Source organism: Carcharodon carcharias, chromosome 6 (genome assembly GCF_017639515.1).
Source record: "Carcharodon carcharias isolate sCarCar2 chromosome 6, sCarCar2.pri, whole genome shotgun sequence".
Lineage (NCBI taxonomy): Eukaryota > Metazoa > Chordata > Chondrichthyes > Lamniformes > Lamnidae > Carcharodon > Carcharodon carcharias.
This window is the reverse complement of record NC_054472.1, coordinates 16,448,141-16,466,883: the sequence shown is the minus strand read 5'-3', so window position 1 is coordinate 16,466,883 and position 18,743 is coordinate 16,448,141. Positions and strand designations below refer to the sequence as shown.

The following is an 18,743-nucleotide window of genomic DNA, read 5'->3' as shown; positions in this document are numbered from 1 at the left end:
TGTCACTATTAGTGGGACTATCCTTACTTGGTTCCACTCTTACTATCCGATAGTGGCCAGAGCACCCTGACAACTGGCTCCTCTTGCCATCATAGAATCGCCTGTTCCAACGTGAAGACTGAAGTGTTAAACCCTCTTTGAGAATTAATGTGTTAGATTGTCATTAAAGGTGTTTACAAGCACTTTTTTCTAGGTGTGATAATTGTCCAATTCAGTGTTTCAGTCTCTTTTCCCACTTCTTCATTAGGTTCTAGGGCTCAAGAACTTTGGGCATTGCTTCTGTTATATGTGAAAACCCTTTCATTGGCTACTCATACTGAAGCTTGGAACTTGTGTTAATAACTTGCTCATATTTTAGCACAAGCACTTGACCACAGTCTGTGGCAGGAATTCTGCCTTTTGTTAATGCTTACTTTTGCACTGGAATGGATCTATTGTAATGAAGTAAGTGAAATAAATGCACTGTGTAACAAACTGTTTTTACGGCTTTAAAAAAAAAAGTAGAATTTATAGAACACTTCACAGCCAAAACCTACTTTAGAAGTGTAGGCAATATTGTGCTGTAGAAAACAGTGCAGGCAATGGGCTGGGTTTAATGGCTGCCATGTTGGGTCCACCTGCCAGCTGGAGAGCCAGTGGCAGCCCCACCATAGCCATTTCTCAGCGCCCCAACACTACTTAAATCCAACTGGGTGCCAACCTGTTTTCTGTCGAGGTTCCTGGGGCTTCCAGGATGAATTCCCCACCTCCAAGAGCTGCTGGCCATTAGAGGTCAGTGGCTGTTCAGTACCAGCAGTCCTTGGGAGGAGGAGCATCACTGAAGGCAATTGTGCCAACCCTGGTACCCTCCACTGGTCTCAGATTCCACTCCCTGCAATGCCCCTGGAGCCAGGGTCCCAGTATCTAGCTCCAAGTATGACCAGACTTGGAACTAACTTCCCCATGGTTACTTGACTTCAGGATCCTCCATGTCCAAGTACTGATAGATTCTGGTACCTCTATCCAGTCAATACTGCAGGACCGTCAGCTTTCCCCTACTCCCGTATCAGATCTTGACCACTGATGCCAGATCTTGAGAACCCATCCCCCAGTCCAGTATACCCCAGTGTTGTATTTGCCTAACATTAGCAGACTGCTGCTCCATCTGCCTAGTCTGACTTGGACCATCTTCCGTATTCCACAGTCTGTTGCTCTCCACTGCTGGCACCTCCCATCCCTCCCTTCCTCCTGCTCTCCTTGCTGATTCCACCTCTGGCAATGGCCCCTGGCCTTTATCCCAAAAGTGTTCTCATACCCTTGACCCCCCACTCCTCATATCCTCAACCCCCACCGCTCTTGTCAAACCCTGGAAATCTCCATCAGTGTTGCTGTACCCCAAAACTACCTCCTTTACTGTTCCAAAACCCCAAATACGTACCCTCCAATCTGCTTCATGTTACCCGCTACCATCATGCAAACCGGACAGCTTTAAGTAAAACATACAAAATGGATAGAGAGTCGAAAGATAATTAAAGCTACTCATATATGACTTTTAATAGAGAATCAAGGAGCCCTAGCAAAACTGGGGTCAATGGGAATCAGGGGAAAACTCTCTGCTGGTTGGAATCATAACTAGCACAAAGGAAGATGGTTGTTGGAGGTCAATCATCTCAGTTCCAGGGCATCACTGCAGGAGTTCCTCAGGGTAGTGTCCTCAGCCCAGCCATCTTCAGCCGCTTCATCAATGTCCTTCCTTCCATCATTGGGTGAAAACTGGGGATGTTGACTGATGATTGCACAACATTCACGACTCCTTAGATACTGAAGCAGTCCATGTCCAAATGTAACAAGACCTGGAAAATATCGAGGCTTGGGCTGCCAAACAACAAGTGACATTCGTAACACACAAGTGCCAGGCAATGACCATTTCCAACAAGAGAGAATCTAACTATCGCTCCTTGACATTCAATGGCATTGCCATCACTGAATCCTCCACTATCAACATCCTGAGGGTCACCATTGACCAGAAACTGAACTGGACTAGCCATATAAATACTGTGGCTACAAAGGCAGGTCAGAGGCTGGGAATTCTATGGTAAGTAACTCACCTCCTGACTCCCCAAAGCCTGTTTGCCATCTACAAGACACAAGTCAGGAGTGTGATGGAATACTCTGGATGAGTACAACTCCGACAACACTCAAGAAGCTTGACACCACTCAGGAAACAGGTCGCTTGATTAGCATCCCATCCACAAACATTCATTCTCTCCAATGCCAACACACAGTGGCAGCAGTGTGTACCATGTGCAAGATGCACTGCAGGAATTCACCAAGCCTCCTTCGGCAGCACCTTCGAAACCCATGACCACTACCACTTAGAAGGACGAGGGCAGCAGAGGTGTGGGAACACCACCACATTGAAGTTCCCCTCCAAGCCATTCACCATCCTGACATGGAAATATATCTCAGTTCCTTCACTGTCGCTGAGTCAAAATCCTGGAACTCCCTCCCTAACAGTACTGTGGGTGTACCTACACCACATGCACTGCAGCGGTTCAAGAAGGCAACTCGCCGCCACCTTCTCGAGGATAATTACAGTTGGGCAATAATAGCTACCCTAGCGAGCAACACTCAAATCCCATGAATGAATTAAAAAAAAAGAAAATATTACAATCACCGTGGGCAGCAATGTTGGTCTCTGTAACAATATTGCTGCATTAAGAAACTAAAGAAAGGTTAAGTGGTAATCATGTTGCAATCAGAACAGCCATTCCCATAATAGAATCATCACTGGATTAGATTCTCTCTCGTGACTTGAAGAAACTGCTAGAACACCCCAAAATCGGTAAATTAGATTGTAAAAACAAGGTGCTGGACAAAAATTTCATTTCCTATTCAGTTCAGTTATGCTCAAGTGATGATGACTCTCAGTGGGTACATTCAAACAATGCAATTGGCAGGAGCAGTATAAACAGCACAACATTTAGCAGAAGGAGTTAAATCCATATTTTTAAAAGAACTGGTGTATGAGTATAACGACTAAACCTTTACTGGTTTGATGTCCATACCTACACTCTCCTGAACATTGTCAATTCTGCAACTATTCAGTTGGGGATATCAAGGGAGTTACAGTGTGGCATTGACTGGTGTTTTGTTTTATTTTATAAAATTATATTTTGTTTGTTAATGATTTTTTTGGAAGTAGAACCTTGTAGGGCAAGATGAACATTTCAGCAACTGGGGTGGGGGCTCCTTTTCTGCCAAAATGAAAGAGCTGATCTGGCTGTTAAGTACAGTTTTTGTTATAAATTATGAAGAACTGAAAGCATTGATAAGATACTTGGCTTAAATTCAGTATTTTAGTCTTCCGTGGGCAAAACAAGGTTAGTCAGAACAGGCTGCGACTCTTCTAGGAAAGAGAAGGCTTGAGGGATGTCCAAATAGAGGTCTATTTTTTTCCAAAAAATGGAAAGGTTTTGATAACAGGAAACGTGGAGAGGATGTTTTCCACTTGAGGGCGAGACCAGAACTGCACATCGTAACTATAAGGCAGTTACCAATGAATCCAGTGGAAACTTTGTTACCCAGAGAGCAGCTAGAATGTGGGGCTCACTGCTGCAGGGAGTAGTTGAAGCAAAAAACATGAATCCGTTTAAGGGGAAGTGAGAGAAATACACCAGGGAGAAAGGCATAGAAGGATATGCTGATGGGGTTAAAAGTAGGGTGGGAGGAGGCTTATGTGGTGCATAAGAAAGGCAGCATGAACCTGTTGGGCTGAATGGCTTTCTCCTGCGTTTAAATTCTATGCAAGTACATGGCTTGTAATTTTATTCTGTTTCTTTTCATAAATAATACCTTTGCTTGAGAATGAACAGAAAAAAAATTAGTGTGTGAGAGAAATGCACTCACTTGGGCGAGAAACTATAACCAAGGCAGAGTCCAACTTTAACTACACTAGTTAATTCAAATCTCTTGCAGCACTAGGGGAGCTCAAGAACTCTAAACATTCTAAAGAATGTGTAAAATTTCCTCCACATCTCTGCTTAAATGTCCAACATTGATGGAGTCAAATCACCCAGCCAACCTATGGCTCTAAAAGCAGTTTACAAACTTGAGATACAAATAAGAGTAGAATTGGAGAGAGAAAACCTTTGACAAGTCACATGCTGAGCATCCCGTGTGTGTGTCACATAACCAACCAGTCAGAACTATTACTCATTGAATTGTATCATGTCAGATCGGTCATACTGAATCAAAAAGTGTGTTTTCTTTGGGATTTATTGAAAATACTTAGTACAATTTTATAAACTACCTCACATTTTCATTTTTCACAACTTGCCATCTTTAATTGACATTTACAAACCAGCAGGTTAAAAATGTTGGCATGAGAAACAGCACTGACTTAGCCGATAGTTGGGTCATTGGCATAATTATGTCTATAAACAATTGGCAATTATGTAATACTCTTCTTGACCCCAGGGTATCCCAAATACTTTTACTGCCAATGAGATACTTTTGAAATATAATCATGTTTGTAATTTAGGGAATTGCATAATCTGGAAACATGGCAGCCAATTTGCACACAGCAATGTTCTACAAACAGCAATGTGATAATGGCCAGATAATCTGTTTTGGTGATGTTGTTTGAGAGTTTCATGCTTCCTGGGATGCTCCCCTTCTTACAAATGGTGCCATAGGATCTTTTGCGTTCACCTGAGAAGACAGAGGAAGCCTCGATTTAACACCTCACTGGAAAAACAGCACCTCTGACAGTGCAGCATCCCCTTCAGTGCTGCATTGATACATCAACTTGGTCTTGAGTGTGACTTGAGCTGTACAAAGAATAAGTCCGAGGAACTTTGTGGAGTAGCCTTGGCTGCTGAATGTGTTTACTGATGGGATGGACTTGGAAAGACTTCATTGAATTCTCTCGTGTCAACGCATAAAATGTTCTCATTGTAAAAGGGTTCATTTCTCCCACTCATCCTCATTACATTTCCTTTTCATCTCTGTCTCTTGTGCGGCCTCTCTCTGGGCTTTCGAGGTTGAGACATCAGCTGACTGGATGAGGGAACATACAGTATGCTAATTCGAAGAGAGTGGGGGTGGTTGTTGAAACAAGTTTATGGATAAGGTTGCAATTTTCTTCTGAATTGTTGACTTTTCTCAGTAGAATGAGATTGTTAATTAATTAGTACAACAGGTTATTCTGGTACTTAAGGCACAGTTCTAGAATCTGATTGGATGCTGTTACTGGGACCTCATTGGTTGATCGGATAGTCGTGTTCGAATCTGTAGTCTGGTCCATCAAAGGGAGTCCACAGCAGTACAGCTCTACTTTTATACAGGCCCAAAACATTTAATATAAACATTACATCTGTAGAAGGGGATTGCTCACATCACTGAGATCACAGATTGGAATACAAGCAAAATTGTGAATTAGTATATGGTTCAATGTGTAATGAGTTAGTCAGATTTGTTTAAGCGTAGTTAAATATTTTCCTTATTTTCTGCCACGTCACTTATGTCTAGACATAGTTATGTATTTTTTTTTAAAAGTCTTTCTTGGAATTGACCTGTCATTATTTCATATGGAACTACAGGATGCCAAAAATATAATTGTTTAGCCATTGGATTAGATGCCTAACTTTATTTTTCTGGGCTGAATAAGCTGCGTTTGGAAAACCCATGTCGGTCAGGCTCATGGGGAAAAGGGAGTTTTCCACAAATAGTTATTCCATTGTCACACTTCAAGTCGAACAGTGAGTCCTACCCCGGTGTTGCCGTGGAAAGCAGGTGTGAGTTGTTGGAACTTGGGCTCGATGGAAGAAAGTTGGAAAAAGTTGAACACGTATGCAATAAAGAAATGTTGTTTCATTTTAAAGCTGCCCTACCCCATAATTTGCTTCCTAAAATTTCCTTTCTTTTTTTTTTCAAAAAAGGAGTTAACTATAACCTGATTGTTCTGCTAAAACTTGTCTTTCAAGCCCAAGTATGGAGCTTATCTGAATCTGTTTTCAGGCTTGACGAGAAATTTTAATTATATTAAAGCGCTAAGTAAATTTTGCTAGATTTTTGGCAAGTTTTCTTGTATGGGATGGTATTACATTTTAAAGATTGATTTAATGATCAGAAGCATACCATCGAAACAAATGATTAACTTTTAATGGTTTTTTTTTGCTACACAACTACTTAAATAGTCAAATTTATTGTGTAGCAATAGCAAAGGTGTCTATAGTGGAAGCACAGTCACCGCACAGTCTGCAGCTGCTGAAGAAGGGTCAGAGCCATCACTTCACAGCAACTAGGGATGGACAATAAACATCGTCTTGTCAGCATCACCCAACTCCCAAAAGCAAATGAAACAAAGAACTGAATAATTCAAAGTTAAGAATTATGTTCTGTAGACACTTCTGATGATGCTTGATAATTGGTTTGAAGGAGTTTCTAGTTAATAGCATTGCATTATTTTTTTTTTCATTTCTGGAATGTGGGTGTTGCTGGCTAGGCTGGCATTTATTGCCCATCCCTAATTGCCTTTCAGAAGGTGGTGGTGAGCAGCCATCTAGAACCACTATAGTCCATGTGCTATAGGTACACCCACCGTGCTGTTGGGGAGGGAGATCAGTGAAGGAATGGCAATATATTTCCAAGTCAGGATGGTGTGTGGCTTGGAGGGGAACTTCCAGGTGGTGGTGTTCCCTTGCATCTGCTGACCTTGTCCTTCCAGATGGTAGTGGTTGTGGGTTTAGAAGGTGCCATCTAGAGAAGCTTGGTGAGTTCCTGCAGTGCATCTTGTAGATGGTGCACACTGCTGCCACTGTGTGTTGGTGGTGGAGGGAGTGAATGTTTGTGGATGGGGTGCCAATCAAGTGGGCTACTTTGTCCTGGATGGTGCCGAGCTACTTGAGTGTTGTTGGAGTTGAACTCATCCAGACAAGTGGAGAGCATCGCATCACACTCCCAACTTGTGCCTTGTAGATGGTGGAAAGGCTTATCTTGCAGAGTTAAGGATGTAATCCGAAAGGCACCATCACCAACAATATTCATCTGCCTCACAGGTAGGATCGGTAACCCGTCTCTTCAACCTCCTTCAGAGTAAAATGATTTTTCTGTGTCATTAATATCATGCAGTATTTACACCAGAATGTTCAAAAGACCCAAGTATGACAATTACTTGCACTGCAGGAACTCAAGGCTCCTTAGGCAGCACTTTCCAAACCCACGGCCACTACCATCTAGAAGGACAAGGGCAGTATGCACATGAGAACACCAGCACCTGGAAGTCCCCCTCCAAGCCACTCACCATCCTGACTTGGAAATATATCGCCGTTCCTCCACTGACCCCCCCCCCCCCCACCCCCGCCGACAACAGCACTGTGGGTGTACCTACACCACATGGACTGCAGCAGCTCAAGAAGTCATCTCACCACAACTTTCTCAAGGGCAGTTAGGGATGGGCAATAAATGCTGGCCCAGCCAGTGATGCCCACAACCCATGACAGGATTAAAAAAAATTTGTGTCTGTAACAAAGGAAAACATTTCAAGGAGCTTCACAGCGTTATCAAACAAAATTTGACATGCCACATAAGAATATAAGTAGCTTGAGCAGGAGTAGGCCATTGAGCCCTTTTGAGTCTGATTCGCCATTCACTTCTTCCTCTTTGCACTATCTCCATAATATCTTGATACACGTATCCAAAAATCTGTCGATCTGAGTCTTGAATGTACCCTGTCTTGAAAACACTCCACAGCCCTCTGAGTAAAGGAAGTTTCTCCTCATCTTAGTGTTAAATGGCCAAGCCCTTACCATGTGATTGTGACCCCTGGTTTTAGATTCCCCAGCCAGGGGAACATCTACCCAGTGTCTACCCTGTCAAGATCATTGAGAATTTTAATGAGCCCCCCCTCTAATTAGCCTAGTCTACTTGATCTCTCACAGGCCAGCATAAGGAGAGATTGGGGCAGATGACAAAAGCTTTGTCAATGAGGTAGGCTTAAAGAGGGAGAGAGAGGTGGAGAGAGGGAATTACAGAACTTGAACCATCATTCATGGCCTATAATGTATGTTTTGTGACTTGTAGCTGTAGACTTTAATCAGAAAGATGTCATCCTTTGAATGAAATTTGACCAGCGAGAATATATTTGCAAAATTGCTCAGGAGCAATTAATTTTAGAATAGGTCACCACAGTATCAAGGATGTTTATGGGGACAGGGCTATAAAAGAGCATATGACCAGGTACATCTGTCAAGCAGCGATCTTGTGTTTGAAGGATTTCAATGAAGTCATTATATAGCCTTTAAGAAAAAGGCACATACTGAACGTTATACGTGAAAAGGCCATAAATGACACTGAGCTAAACAGATGTGTTCAGTTCCTGGTCTTTACTCAGCAGCCTTCTGCAAGCTGGGCTAGGATTACCCAAATTAACTGTAGACCATAGACAGCATGTAAAGGAGACTTTTATCCATTTAGACTTGACTTCAACCCATAACCCCACTGAGATGACTTCTTTCTGTATGGAAGCAGTGTCCCCATGTTGCCTTTGGAATATTCCTAATTATTTTGAATTGGAAAATAAACTAGCATGTGCTGCAAAAAGTATATACAGATTACAACAAATGTTTTGATTGTGTATTTTTAATTTGAATCTCATGTTCTTGCAGGTCAAGGAATCAACCCCAAACTGGCAGGCCTGATAGGACATCATGGACCACATGACAGACAGCCCTTTATGGTGGTTTTCTTCAAAGTCAGTGAGGTGCACATTCGAACAACACGATCGGCTACAAACAAACGCAGACACCAAGGCCGTACTAAATCTACATCAGTTCAAGAGTCACCCAGAGCAACAAGTTTAACTGGTAAGTAAGAGCAATTGGGAGTGAAAGATTTGAGTCCTTGATTACCTGTCCATTATGCGTAGAATGTTTTACTTTGAAATGTTAAGTAGTGTTTTATTAACAAAGTTTCTTTTCAAATTAGGAGTGAATAAAACTTTCGTTATTACAGTGTGCAATCTGCCCTTCCAAAAATATATTGTTGAATTTCTACCACTTATTCCTGAATCAAAAGTCATTTTGTGCTGTGGGTGTGTATCTATTGGGAACTGAATTTAGGCAGTTTAAACTTCCTTGGGTCCTTCAGTAGCCTGGGTTGGAGAGAAAAGCTAACGTAATGTTGTAACATAATTAACTTTCTCTGAAGTTATAAATAAGACCTCTTTGGCCAAATAACTAATTAATGTACAAACACTTTTTTCAGTCATCTCTGTTAAGAGTGTTAAATGTGGTTGATTCCTGCCATTAAAACCTATGTTTCAACTCCCTCCAAAAATGCCATTCTATTAAAGTATTTCGCATTGTCTTTTTATGTCTTCCAAATTGATTTGCCTACTAGGGGCAGACTATTTTATTTGAATTGTTAAATGGTGTTTTGTTAACAAAAGAAAGTGTGCTAATGACAGATGGATAACATGACGTAGAGCCAGGGTGAATATAGAAGGTTCAAGAGGGAAGTGAAAAAGCAAATAAGAGAGAGTATGAAAAGAGACTGGTAGCTAACATAAAAGGGAATCCTAAAGTCTTCTATAGGCATATAAATAATAAAAGGGGGTAAAGGGAAGAGTGTGCTGATTAGGGAACAAAAAGGGGATTTATACATGGAGGCAAGGGACATAGCAAATGTTCAAAAATGGGTGTAAAGATAAGCCCAGCAACTACAGGCTAGTCAGTTTGACTTCGATGCTGGGGAAACTTCTGGAAACAATTCAGGACAAAATTAATAACTACTTGAACAAATGTGGATTAATTAAGGAAGGCCAGCATAGATTTGTTAAGGGAAAATTGTGTTTAACTAACTTGCTGGAGTCTTTTTGAAGTGATAATAAAGAGGGTTGATGAGGGTAATGCTGTTGATGTGATGTACATGGGCTTCCAAAAGGCATTTGATACTTGGCCACACAGTAGATTTGTGAGCAAAGTTATAGCTCATGGAATAAAAGGGATTATAGAAACATTGATACAAAACTGGTTGAGTGATAGGAAACAGAGTAGTGGTTAATGGATATCTTTCAGATTGGAGGGAAGTTATAGTGGAGTTCCCCAGGGGTCGGTGTTGGGAATCTTGCTCTTCCTCATATATCAATGACCTAAACCTTGGTATACCAGGCACAGTTTCAAAACTCGTAGATAATACAAAACTTAGAAGCATTGTGAACTCTGAGGAGGATAGTGTAGAACTTCAAAAGGACAGAGACAAGTTGGTGGAATAGGCGGACAATTGGCAGATGAAATTCAATGCGAGGAAGTGTGAGGTGATTCATTTGGTAGGAAGAACACGGAAAGACAATATAAAATAGAGAGTACAACTCTAAAGGGCGTGCAAGAGCAGAGGGACCAGGGTGCATCTGTGCATAAGTCATTGAAGGTGGCAGAACAAGTTGAAAGAGCAGGCATTTTTATGAATAAGGGCACAGAGTACAAGAGCAAGGCGGTTATGTTGAACTTGCATAAGACATTGGTTCAGCCTCAGCTAGAGTATTGCATCCAGATCTAGGTGCTGCACTTTACCAAGGATGTGAAGGCATTAGAGAGAGTACAGAAAAGATTCATGAGATTTGTTCCAAGAATGAGGAACTTCCGTTACGAAGATTTGTTCCAAGAATAAGGAACTTCCGTTACGAAGATAGATTGGAGGAGTTGGGACTGTTTTCCTTGGAGAAGGGAAGGCTGAGAGGAGATTTGACAGAGGTTTTCAAAATCATGAGAGGCCTGACACATGTAGATAGGGAGAAACTGTTCCCACTTGTGAAAGGATTGAGAACAAGAGTGCATAGATTTATGGTAATTGGCAAAAGAAACAACAGAGACATGAATAACTCTTTCTCACAGTGAGTGGCTAGGATTTGCAATGCACTAACTGAGATCGTGATGAAAGGCAGGTTTGATCGAGGAATTCAGAAAGGAATTAGGCTGTTATCTGAAAAAGATGAATGTGCAGAGTTATGGGAAGAAGTCACTGGAATGGAACCAGATGAGTTGCTCATTCAGAGAGCTGGTGTAGACAGGATAGGCTGAATGGCCTCCTCTTGCGCTGCAACAAATCTGTGATTTTGGATTCTGTATTAATTTATGTATCCTGTATAAGGAGACTGTGGGTGGCAATAAGTGTGTGTGTGTGGGTGGCAATAAGTGTGTGTGAGTGTGTGTGAGAAAATAGGGCTGAAATAAAGAGGGACGGACAGAAGGGAGGGGAACAAGCGAGATGGTGATGGACCACTTCCATGAGAGTGGTTTTAAGGTGAAGTCAGTACAGATGTTGTCATGTAGGGATTTTTTCAGTTATCCACTTTCTCCATGGGCAATGCTTTCCCTGTGAATGTCCAAACTGTTGGTCAGAACATCTGACAAAATTACAAATTTAACAGTTGAAGTTTGGTAGTTTGTGCAGCTTTTCCTGATACTATACCAGCGACATTTCTAAATGCGCACGTTTCTCATCCCCACCCAAAAGAAGCAAAATCATTTGTTACATATTTCAGCGTGTTCTTTTTTTGCAGTACACAAGTTGTGGAACAAAGCCTTCCTTCAGCTTTTATTAATAAAAGAGAACTACACTTTTGTCCTTTATACATCTGTCTTCGCCAGCGAGAGCTGCGAAGAGATTTGTGCCTTGGTGCCATTGTTCATTTGAACAATAACTTAAAAATAGCAAACACACTCAGTACATTGACGCACATACCTGCTACTTCTATGCAAAACTTGTGATTTCACCAGTGCTTGGGGAGAGGGACTAAGAGGATGTGAAAATAGGCCACCTCAAACTTTCAAGTAGCTACCTGAAAAGCAGTAGAATCGTTGAGTCTGTACGACACGGGAGGCGGCCATCTGGCCCATCAACTCTATGCCAGCTCTCTGTGGAGCAATGCAGTCATTCCTATTCCCCTGCGCTATCCCTGCATGTTTATTCCCCAATTTCCTTTTCAAACCATTCATCATCTCCGCTTCCACTGCCTTTGTAGATAGTGTTGTCCAGGTCATTACCACTCGGCATGTAAAAGGGCTCTTCCTCACATCCCCGCAGCATCTCTTTCCTTAAACCTTAAATCCATGCCCCCTAGTCCTTGTGCCATCAACTATTGGGAACAGCTTTTCTTTGTCCACCTTATCTAAACCTGTCATAATCCTGTGCACCTCTATCAAATCTCTCCTTACTCTCCTCTGTTCCAAGGGGAATAACCCTAGCTTGTCTAAGCTATCCTTATAGTTAAAGCCCATCCTCCCTTGAACCATTCTGTAAAAATGAAGGGCTTTTATTTAAAAGCTTAATGGAAAACCTACTCAAAATTAATCACCCGGCTAGTATTTAAATCAATTTAAAAAGAAAAGCTAAATCACTGATGCAGACAGGCACCATCTGAACTCCTTACAGTGAGAAACAGGAGGCTTGGGAATAGGTCAATTGACCAGTTCAGATTGGGGAACAGTGCAAACTGGGAAGAGCATAAAAATGGCAATGGGGAGAGAAATGAGCTGCAAATAAATTGCTCAATTTGAATTGATCATTCCCTTTGATTATAAGTGAGCTGTAAACTCTAATCATAATCTATCATAAAAGTCTTATCCACAACTCAAGTTGAAGTTAGAGCGTTTCTCAGTGAAGTTTAGCGTTTGGTACACTATAATAAAATATTCACATTTGGCATAAATAGGCATTCTGTAAAACAGTGTGCAAACATAGGCTATTTTTAATTGAATCTTTATGACGTTTATCATAATATCTTGAACACTTCGGCTGATTTTCAATATATTCATGAGTATGACAACAATTTGCATTTATATAGCACCCTTAACAGAGTGAAACATCCCAATGTACTCTGTAGGAGCATTATAGAAGAAAATTTGGCACCCAGCCATATAATAGATGTTCACACGGGTGACTGAAAGCTTTGTCAAAGTGGTAAGTTTTAAGAAGAGTCTTAAAAGGATGAGAAAGAGTTAGTGAGTCGGAGAGGTTTAGAGAGGAAATTCTAGAGCCTAGGGCATAGATAATGGAAGGCCCATTTGTTAGTGGTGGAGAAATCAAAATCGAAGATGCACAAGAGGGCAGAATTGGAGGGGTGCAGATGTCTTGGAGCATTGTAGGTATGGAGAGAATTACAGAGAGCAAGAGGAGAGTGCTTATGAAGGGGACAGAGACGGATATGTTGCAGAGGTGGAAGCTGGCAATTTGTGTCACAACTTTTACTTTTAGGTGCATGGTGGGAGTTTCGAGGTTGATGCAACTTGAGCATTGAAACATTTTCTATTTCTTCTCTGATCTGCAGTTAGTCTTTTTTTTCTGCTTATTGATGCAGGACTGCCTCTGTGAGGTTTTTCTTAAGTGAGCTCCATGGCTCCCAGAACACAAGGTGATGTCTCAAAACAAAGAACAATCATAAACCAACCACGTCTCTTGATGCACTGAAGCAGTTTAAGTTACACGTTAGTGCTATGTCTAGATAGATGTATCTCCTTCACAGGACAGGTTGCACCTGTTGCTCAAGTGGCATGGTTGGTGCTTCTACTCTTTCAGGATCTGCAGCCTGCTATTGCTGGAACAGAAGTGCTCGTAATATGCTGGTCAAGCAAATTGAGTTGTTTGTATTACGTGCTCCAGATTTTACTGTAGCATTGGTATTGCTAGATTAACTCTTCTATATGACTTTCAGCAGAAATGCAGATTAAGTGGCAGCATTATGGGGCAGGAGAAACATGCCCAACCAAACAAATGGACATTACATCCCTGGAATAACTCCAGTCACTTTATGTGAGAGCAATTTTGTTCTGGGACTTATGGACTCCAGCTTGATGATTTTATTTTCTTGGAAAGGAATACTTCAATGTGCTTTCCTTCTGATTGAGAATTCTGTCGAAGCCTAAAAGAGATGGAAATGCTTCTCAGCCGAGGAAGTGTGAGCCATAGACAGGCAAAACTCCCTAACGACCTCTAGCAGTCTGTCAACAACAATTGTTCCTCTATCTTGTATTTCTCAAAGTATTTCAGATATTTGCTCGAGAGTTTTCTGAATGCTAAGAAGTACTTATAACCCCTGGGTAAGTGGACTAATTTTTGACTCCTGTGTGAGAGCACAATGCTTCTTGGGAGCTACACAGGCAGGTTCCAATGTTGTAGAGTGGCAGTTAAAACCAACACACCTCCTCTCAGGAACCATCTATAAATGGTTTGGCTCTTAAGGAATAAACTTCGGGTGGAAGTCTCTTGCCTTCGGTGTTTTCATAGACTAATAGGCTGGGATTTTCCAGCCCCGCAGTGGTGGGATCAGCCATGGGGGGTGCAGCGGGCCAGCCAAAAGCCCGTTGACTTTCGGCAGGACTGGAAGGTCGCGGTGGTGAGCGGGCGTGCTGGGAAATCCTGCCCGTGGTGCCCAAATCATCATGCGTTCTAAAAAATCGTAGAGCACCAAGTAGAAGGGATTCATTTTGTGGTGGCCGAATGCATTGAGATTGTATATTGATTCTCTTAATACTTTGGGCGGGATTTTCCACTCATCGCACTAAGTGCGGCAGCGGGCACGAAAACCGGCGTCTGCCTGCCGGCTGCGATGGCGGGTTTTCCCGCCGTGTCATCTGCTTCCCACCACGTTAATTTTGCACACGTGGGAAGCACGCCGGATCGCGGGCAGGCGGCTTCTGATTGGCCCATCCCGCTGTGAGCTCACCGCTTCTTCACTCCGGGTACCACATTTAAACGGCAGGGCTTTTTTATTATCTGCAGCCCAGGACTGCTCCACAGAAGGCATGGCTCCCAAAGGGGAGAAGAATGCCCGTCCGCAATTCAGTGACGTCACACTGGAACGCTGTTGGATGCGGTTGAGGCCCACCACGATGGTCAACCCTCGTGATGGCTGGAGGAACTCCGCCAATCTCACCACTCCGGCTTGGGAGGCGGTGGCAGCAGTGTTCAGTGCTGACGCAGCACAGAAGAGGTCAGCCATCCAGAGCAAAAAGAGAATGAATGATCTCAGCTGTGCCACCAGGGTAAGTCAACCATCTCATCGCTCTCCACTCCCACACTTACAAGCCCATCACAAATTCACTGGCATCTCACATGCTGCCACCTCAAGGGACATCGCCACTCACTCTGTCTCGCACACTTTCACATCTCCATCTGGCCTCCTGTCCTCTGCAGTCTGTGCCCTCATCCCATCCATGGCTGCAGTCGCCACCCACACATGGCAGGGCACCTTTATCATCTGCCCTGGCATGCGTCCTGCTCTCTCACTCCATCTGCCCTTATGCAGGACAAGCTTGCACACAATTGAAGGGAGAGGCCCTAGACCAAGGGTGGAGTGGCGAAATCAAGGTCCTTACTCCCTCCGAGAATTGAGCCATCGAGCTGGCCGGAGAGGACATGGACTGTGCCTGCGGCGGTAGTGAGATGTGCAGTGCACACCCAAGGAAGGACCCTACACCAGTTCATCCCTCAGACAACCATACTGTGAGAGCATTGTCCTGTTTGGCACTCGGCTGCCATGCACTAATTATCTATCCTTTCTTTCACATGCACCTCCGGAAAGCTCCCGGGGGCATCCACAAGCCAGGCACTTAGCTCCAACCCCGACTCCTCGAATGAGGAACCAGAGGATAGCATCCTCGAAGACCCATCATAGCGCTCACCCAAACCATCCAGCAGCACAGAGAGACACACCTCGATGGGACCTAGTTCTGGAGCAGGCTCAGGGTCACTATCCGGTGAGCTTAGTGCACAACCTGGTCCTCAAGCAGGTGGAGGCAGGGACATCTGAGGTTACAGGCACTGGGAGCACTGCTGGAGGCCACAATTCTGCTGAGTCCGTGTCAGATGACGAGCCTTTGGACTCGGTTCTAAATCAGTTGGTGAAGCTGCATCGACAATCACGGGAACATTGGGAAGGGATGTCAGCTGCATTCCTCAGACTGCAACACACAATGGAAGAGTCCGTCCACCTTCAGTCTGAGGTGATAGTGCTGGCATGCCAACGCACCGAGACTATCATTGGTACGCTGGTGGCCACCATTGAGACCTCTGTCCCGGACGTTGCTCCTGCAGCAGTGCAGGACCAGCAATCCATCACTGTAGCCATTGGTGGCATCCATCAGTGGCTACACGAGAGAGTAGCGGGGCACCTAGATCTCACTCCAGTTGCCCTTTCTGCTCAAGGAGTCAGCCAGGGGCACTCGGACACCCATAGGGAGAAGGAGCAGAAGCTGGGTACCCTGGGGCCATCCACCCAGCTGACTCTGGGACTGCCTGGCCAAACCCAATCCCCTCTTCCTGTGACCCCCATCACCTCCAGCTCCACAGGCTGAGGAGGATGCAGCAGGACATCCAAAGCAGGCCGGGGCCCTGCATGAGGGCCACATCTTGGCCCTCTTGAGGGCGCCTGCCAAATTCATCACAGACAACAGGGCATAGTAGTCAGCTGGCTGCCTCCATCTCCGCTGGTGAATGCTGGGGAAGCACCAAGACGTAGTGGTGGAGTTAGGAAAATTAAAAATATTTTGGAGCACAACAGTGGCCCGGGTGTTCACGACATGTTTATAATGTTCACAAATGTAAATAGAATCTCACCCATTTCACATCTCCTGTTGTGTATACCCCTTTATGATGAGCTGTGTTGCTATCAATCAGATGTGATACCATAGTGCCTCCCCCAACTTATCACAGATGTCGCTATCATGGGCCTCTCGTCTGTGTTGTGTGCTTCCATATCACCACAGTGTGTGTCCCTTTTCCAGATCATTCTCAACATCAGTGATGCCTTGACCTTAATGTTAAGAGTGCTTGTGGAATGAACCTCGTTCACATGCTTCACAGGGTCATGTCATGTTTATTCTTGGTTGTGTAAGATTGAGGCAGAGGTGTTCCCCTATCTCATCTGCATTCTTGAAAGGTGAAGGTGTAGTGTGCAAGGAGAGATGTGTTAACGCTTGGTGAAGGGTTATATATCGTGCAACTCCATGTGCTTTCTGTTGTCCGTCAGGTTTTTCATGCTATGAGCCAATACTCAGAACCCGTGTGCGCTGACGTCTGCCAATTGTGTTTCCAACTTTGCGTCTACACATGCTAAACTCACCAATAAGTGGGAGCACCTTCCCAATCAAGATGCCGACGTTCTGCCCCTCTCGACCACATTATTGTCCTGGTGCTCGAACCAGAACCTTCAGCGTTTCTCGATCTGTAATTGTCTGGATTACGGCCACAAAGCTCTGGTCACCATGTTGGGAATGCAGCGCCGAGCGTCCCATCACCTAAACACTCACCGAGAGGGGGGATGCTAATTGCAAACGGTGATTTTGGTGGTCAGCAGAGCCTTTGAGCATTCTCTGGAAGCGCACATTGTAGCTTTAGACAATGTTGAGGGGGGCAATGGAATAGGAGCGAGGATGTACTGAAGCTAAAGTCTGGTTCTTCATTAGCAGCGACTTATCACCTTGAGGGCTTCGTGGTGTGAGAGAATTTTGGAGTTCGCAAGGGCCAGGTCTGAGAGAGGAGGCATTTTAATGTCTGGCACACAAGAGGTGACCATGTCATCTTCAGGTGGTCCACATGCAGAGTAAGGTAAGGATAAAAGCAGGCCAGCATCTCTAACTGAGAGTGCCGGATGTTAATGTGGTCGAGGAGAAGGTGACACAGAGGATTGAGTCATCTCTGATTAGATACATACCTGCAGAATGTCCTCAGCTGTCTTGGCCCAAGGGTCACCTTCTGTTTCACTATTGACGTTACACAGAATGTGTTACCCTGTTGTCGAAGATGGATCTCCTTGAGGAGCTTTGTCAGATTGAAGGCAGACATCTACAAGCCACTGAGGATAGTGGAGCAGCTCCTGGCTCTTGTAGGCTGCTGCTCCGACTGGGGTGCTGGAGCGACACTGGAAGAGGCAGCAGCTCCTGATGTCTGACGCCGGGACTCCCTCCTCCAATAGCACCTCATCTCAGCAAAGACACATGTTCCCGAGGCTTCATTATCCTTCAAAGGATCAGGGCAATGTGAGCCTGATGTGTAACTATTCATTCTCATATTGAAGTGCATGATTGAAATGAGAGGAATAGCAACACTGGTGTTCATGTTGGCCCACGATGGAGGGCACTTGTCCAGTAGGGCACTCACTACAACTCGGCATCCTCCACGTGGAACCTGGTGACTATGTGAGGGCCTCATGTGCATGCCTGCCTTGTCTGGCCCGTGCACTGGCCTCTTCCCCTGCATCTCAGCTTCCTCGAACTCAATGCCCTCATCCTCTTCAATGTCCTCCTCGGAGGAGACGTGCAGCTCCTCCATGTCGGCAACTGGCAAGTCCTCTCCTCTTTGCAGCACCAGGCTGTGCAGCACGCAGCAGACCACGATGATCCATGAGACCCCCTGGGGAGTGCACTGGAGTGCTTCACCCGATCTGTCCAGGCATCAGAATCGCACCTTTAGGTTCCCTATGGTGTGCTCCAATGTTCGGGTAGTAGCATGAGCCTTGTTTTACCTTCTCTCTGCAGGGTTCTGCGGCCACTGCATGGGCATCATCAGCCACGTCCTTTATGGGTACCCCTTGTCATTGAGGAGCCAGCCTTGGATCCTGAGTGGTCCCTCAAAGATGTCTGGGATCTGCGATCCACTCGAGACATGAGAGTTGTGGACGCTTCCTGGGGATCTGATGCAAACCTGCATGATAAGTTTCTTATGGTCACAGGCTAGTTGTACGTTGAGTGAGTGGTAGTTTTCCT

The 18,743-nt window shown here is 44.3% G+C and overlaps 1 protein-coding gene across 1 annotated transcript in view; it reads left to right on the top strand.

Annotated features, from left to right (window-relative positions):
- Positions 1-18,743, top strand: part of bmp6 (bone morphogenetic protein 6) — a 122,129-nt gene that overhangs the window by 62,294 nt on the left and 41,092 nt on the right. Inside the window, exon 4 of the mRNA XM_041189393.1 lies at positions 8,649-8,846. Coding sequence (XP_041045327.1) covers positions 8,649-8,846 — 198 coding nt within the window. The remainder of the gene's footprint in view (positions 1-8,648; positions 8,847-18,743) is intronic.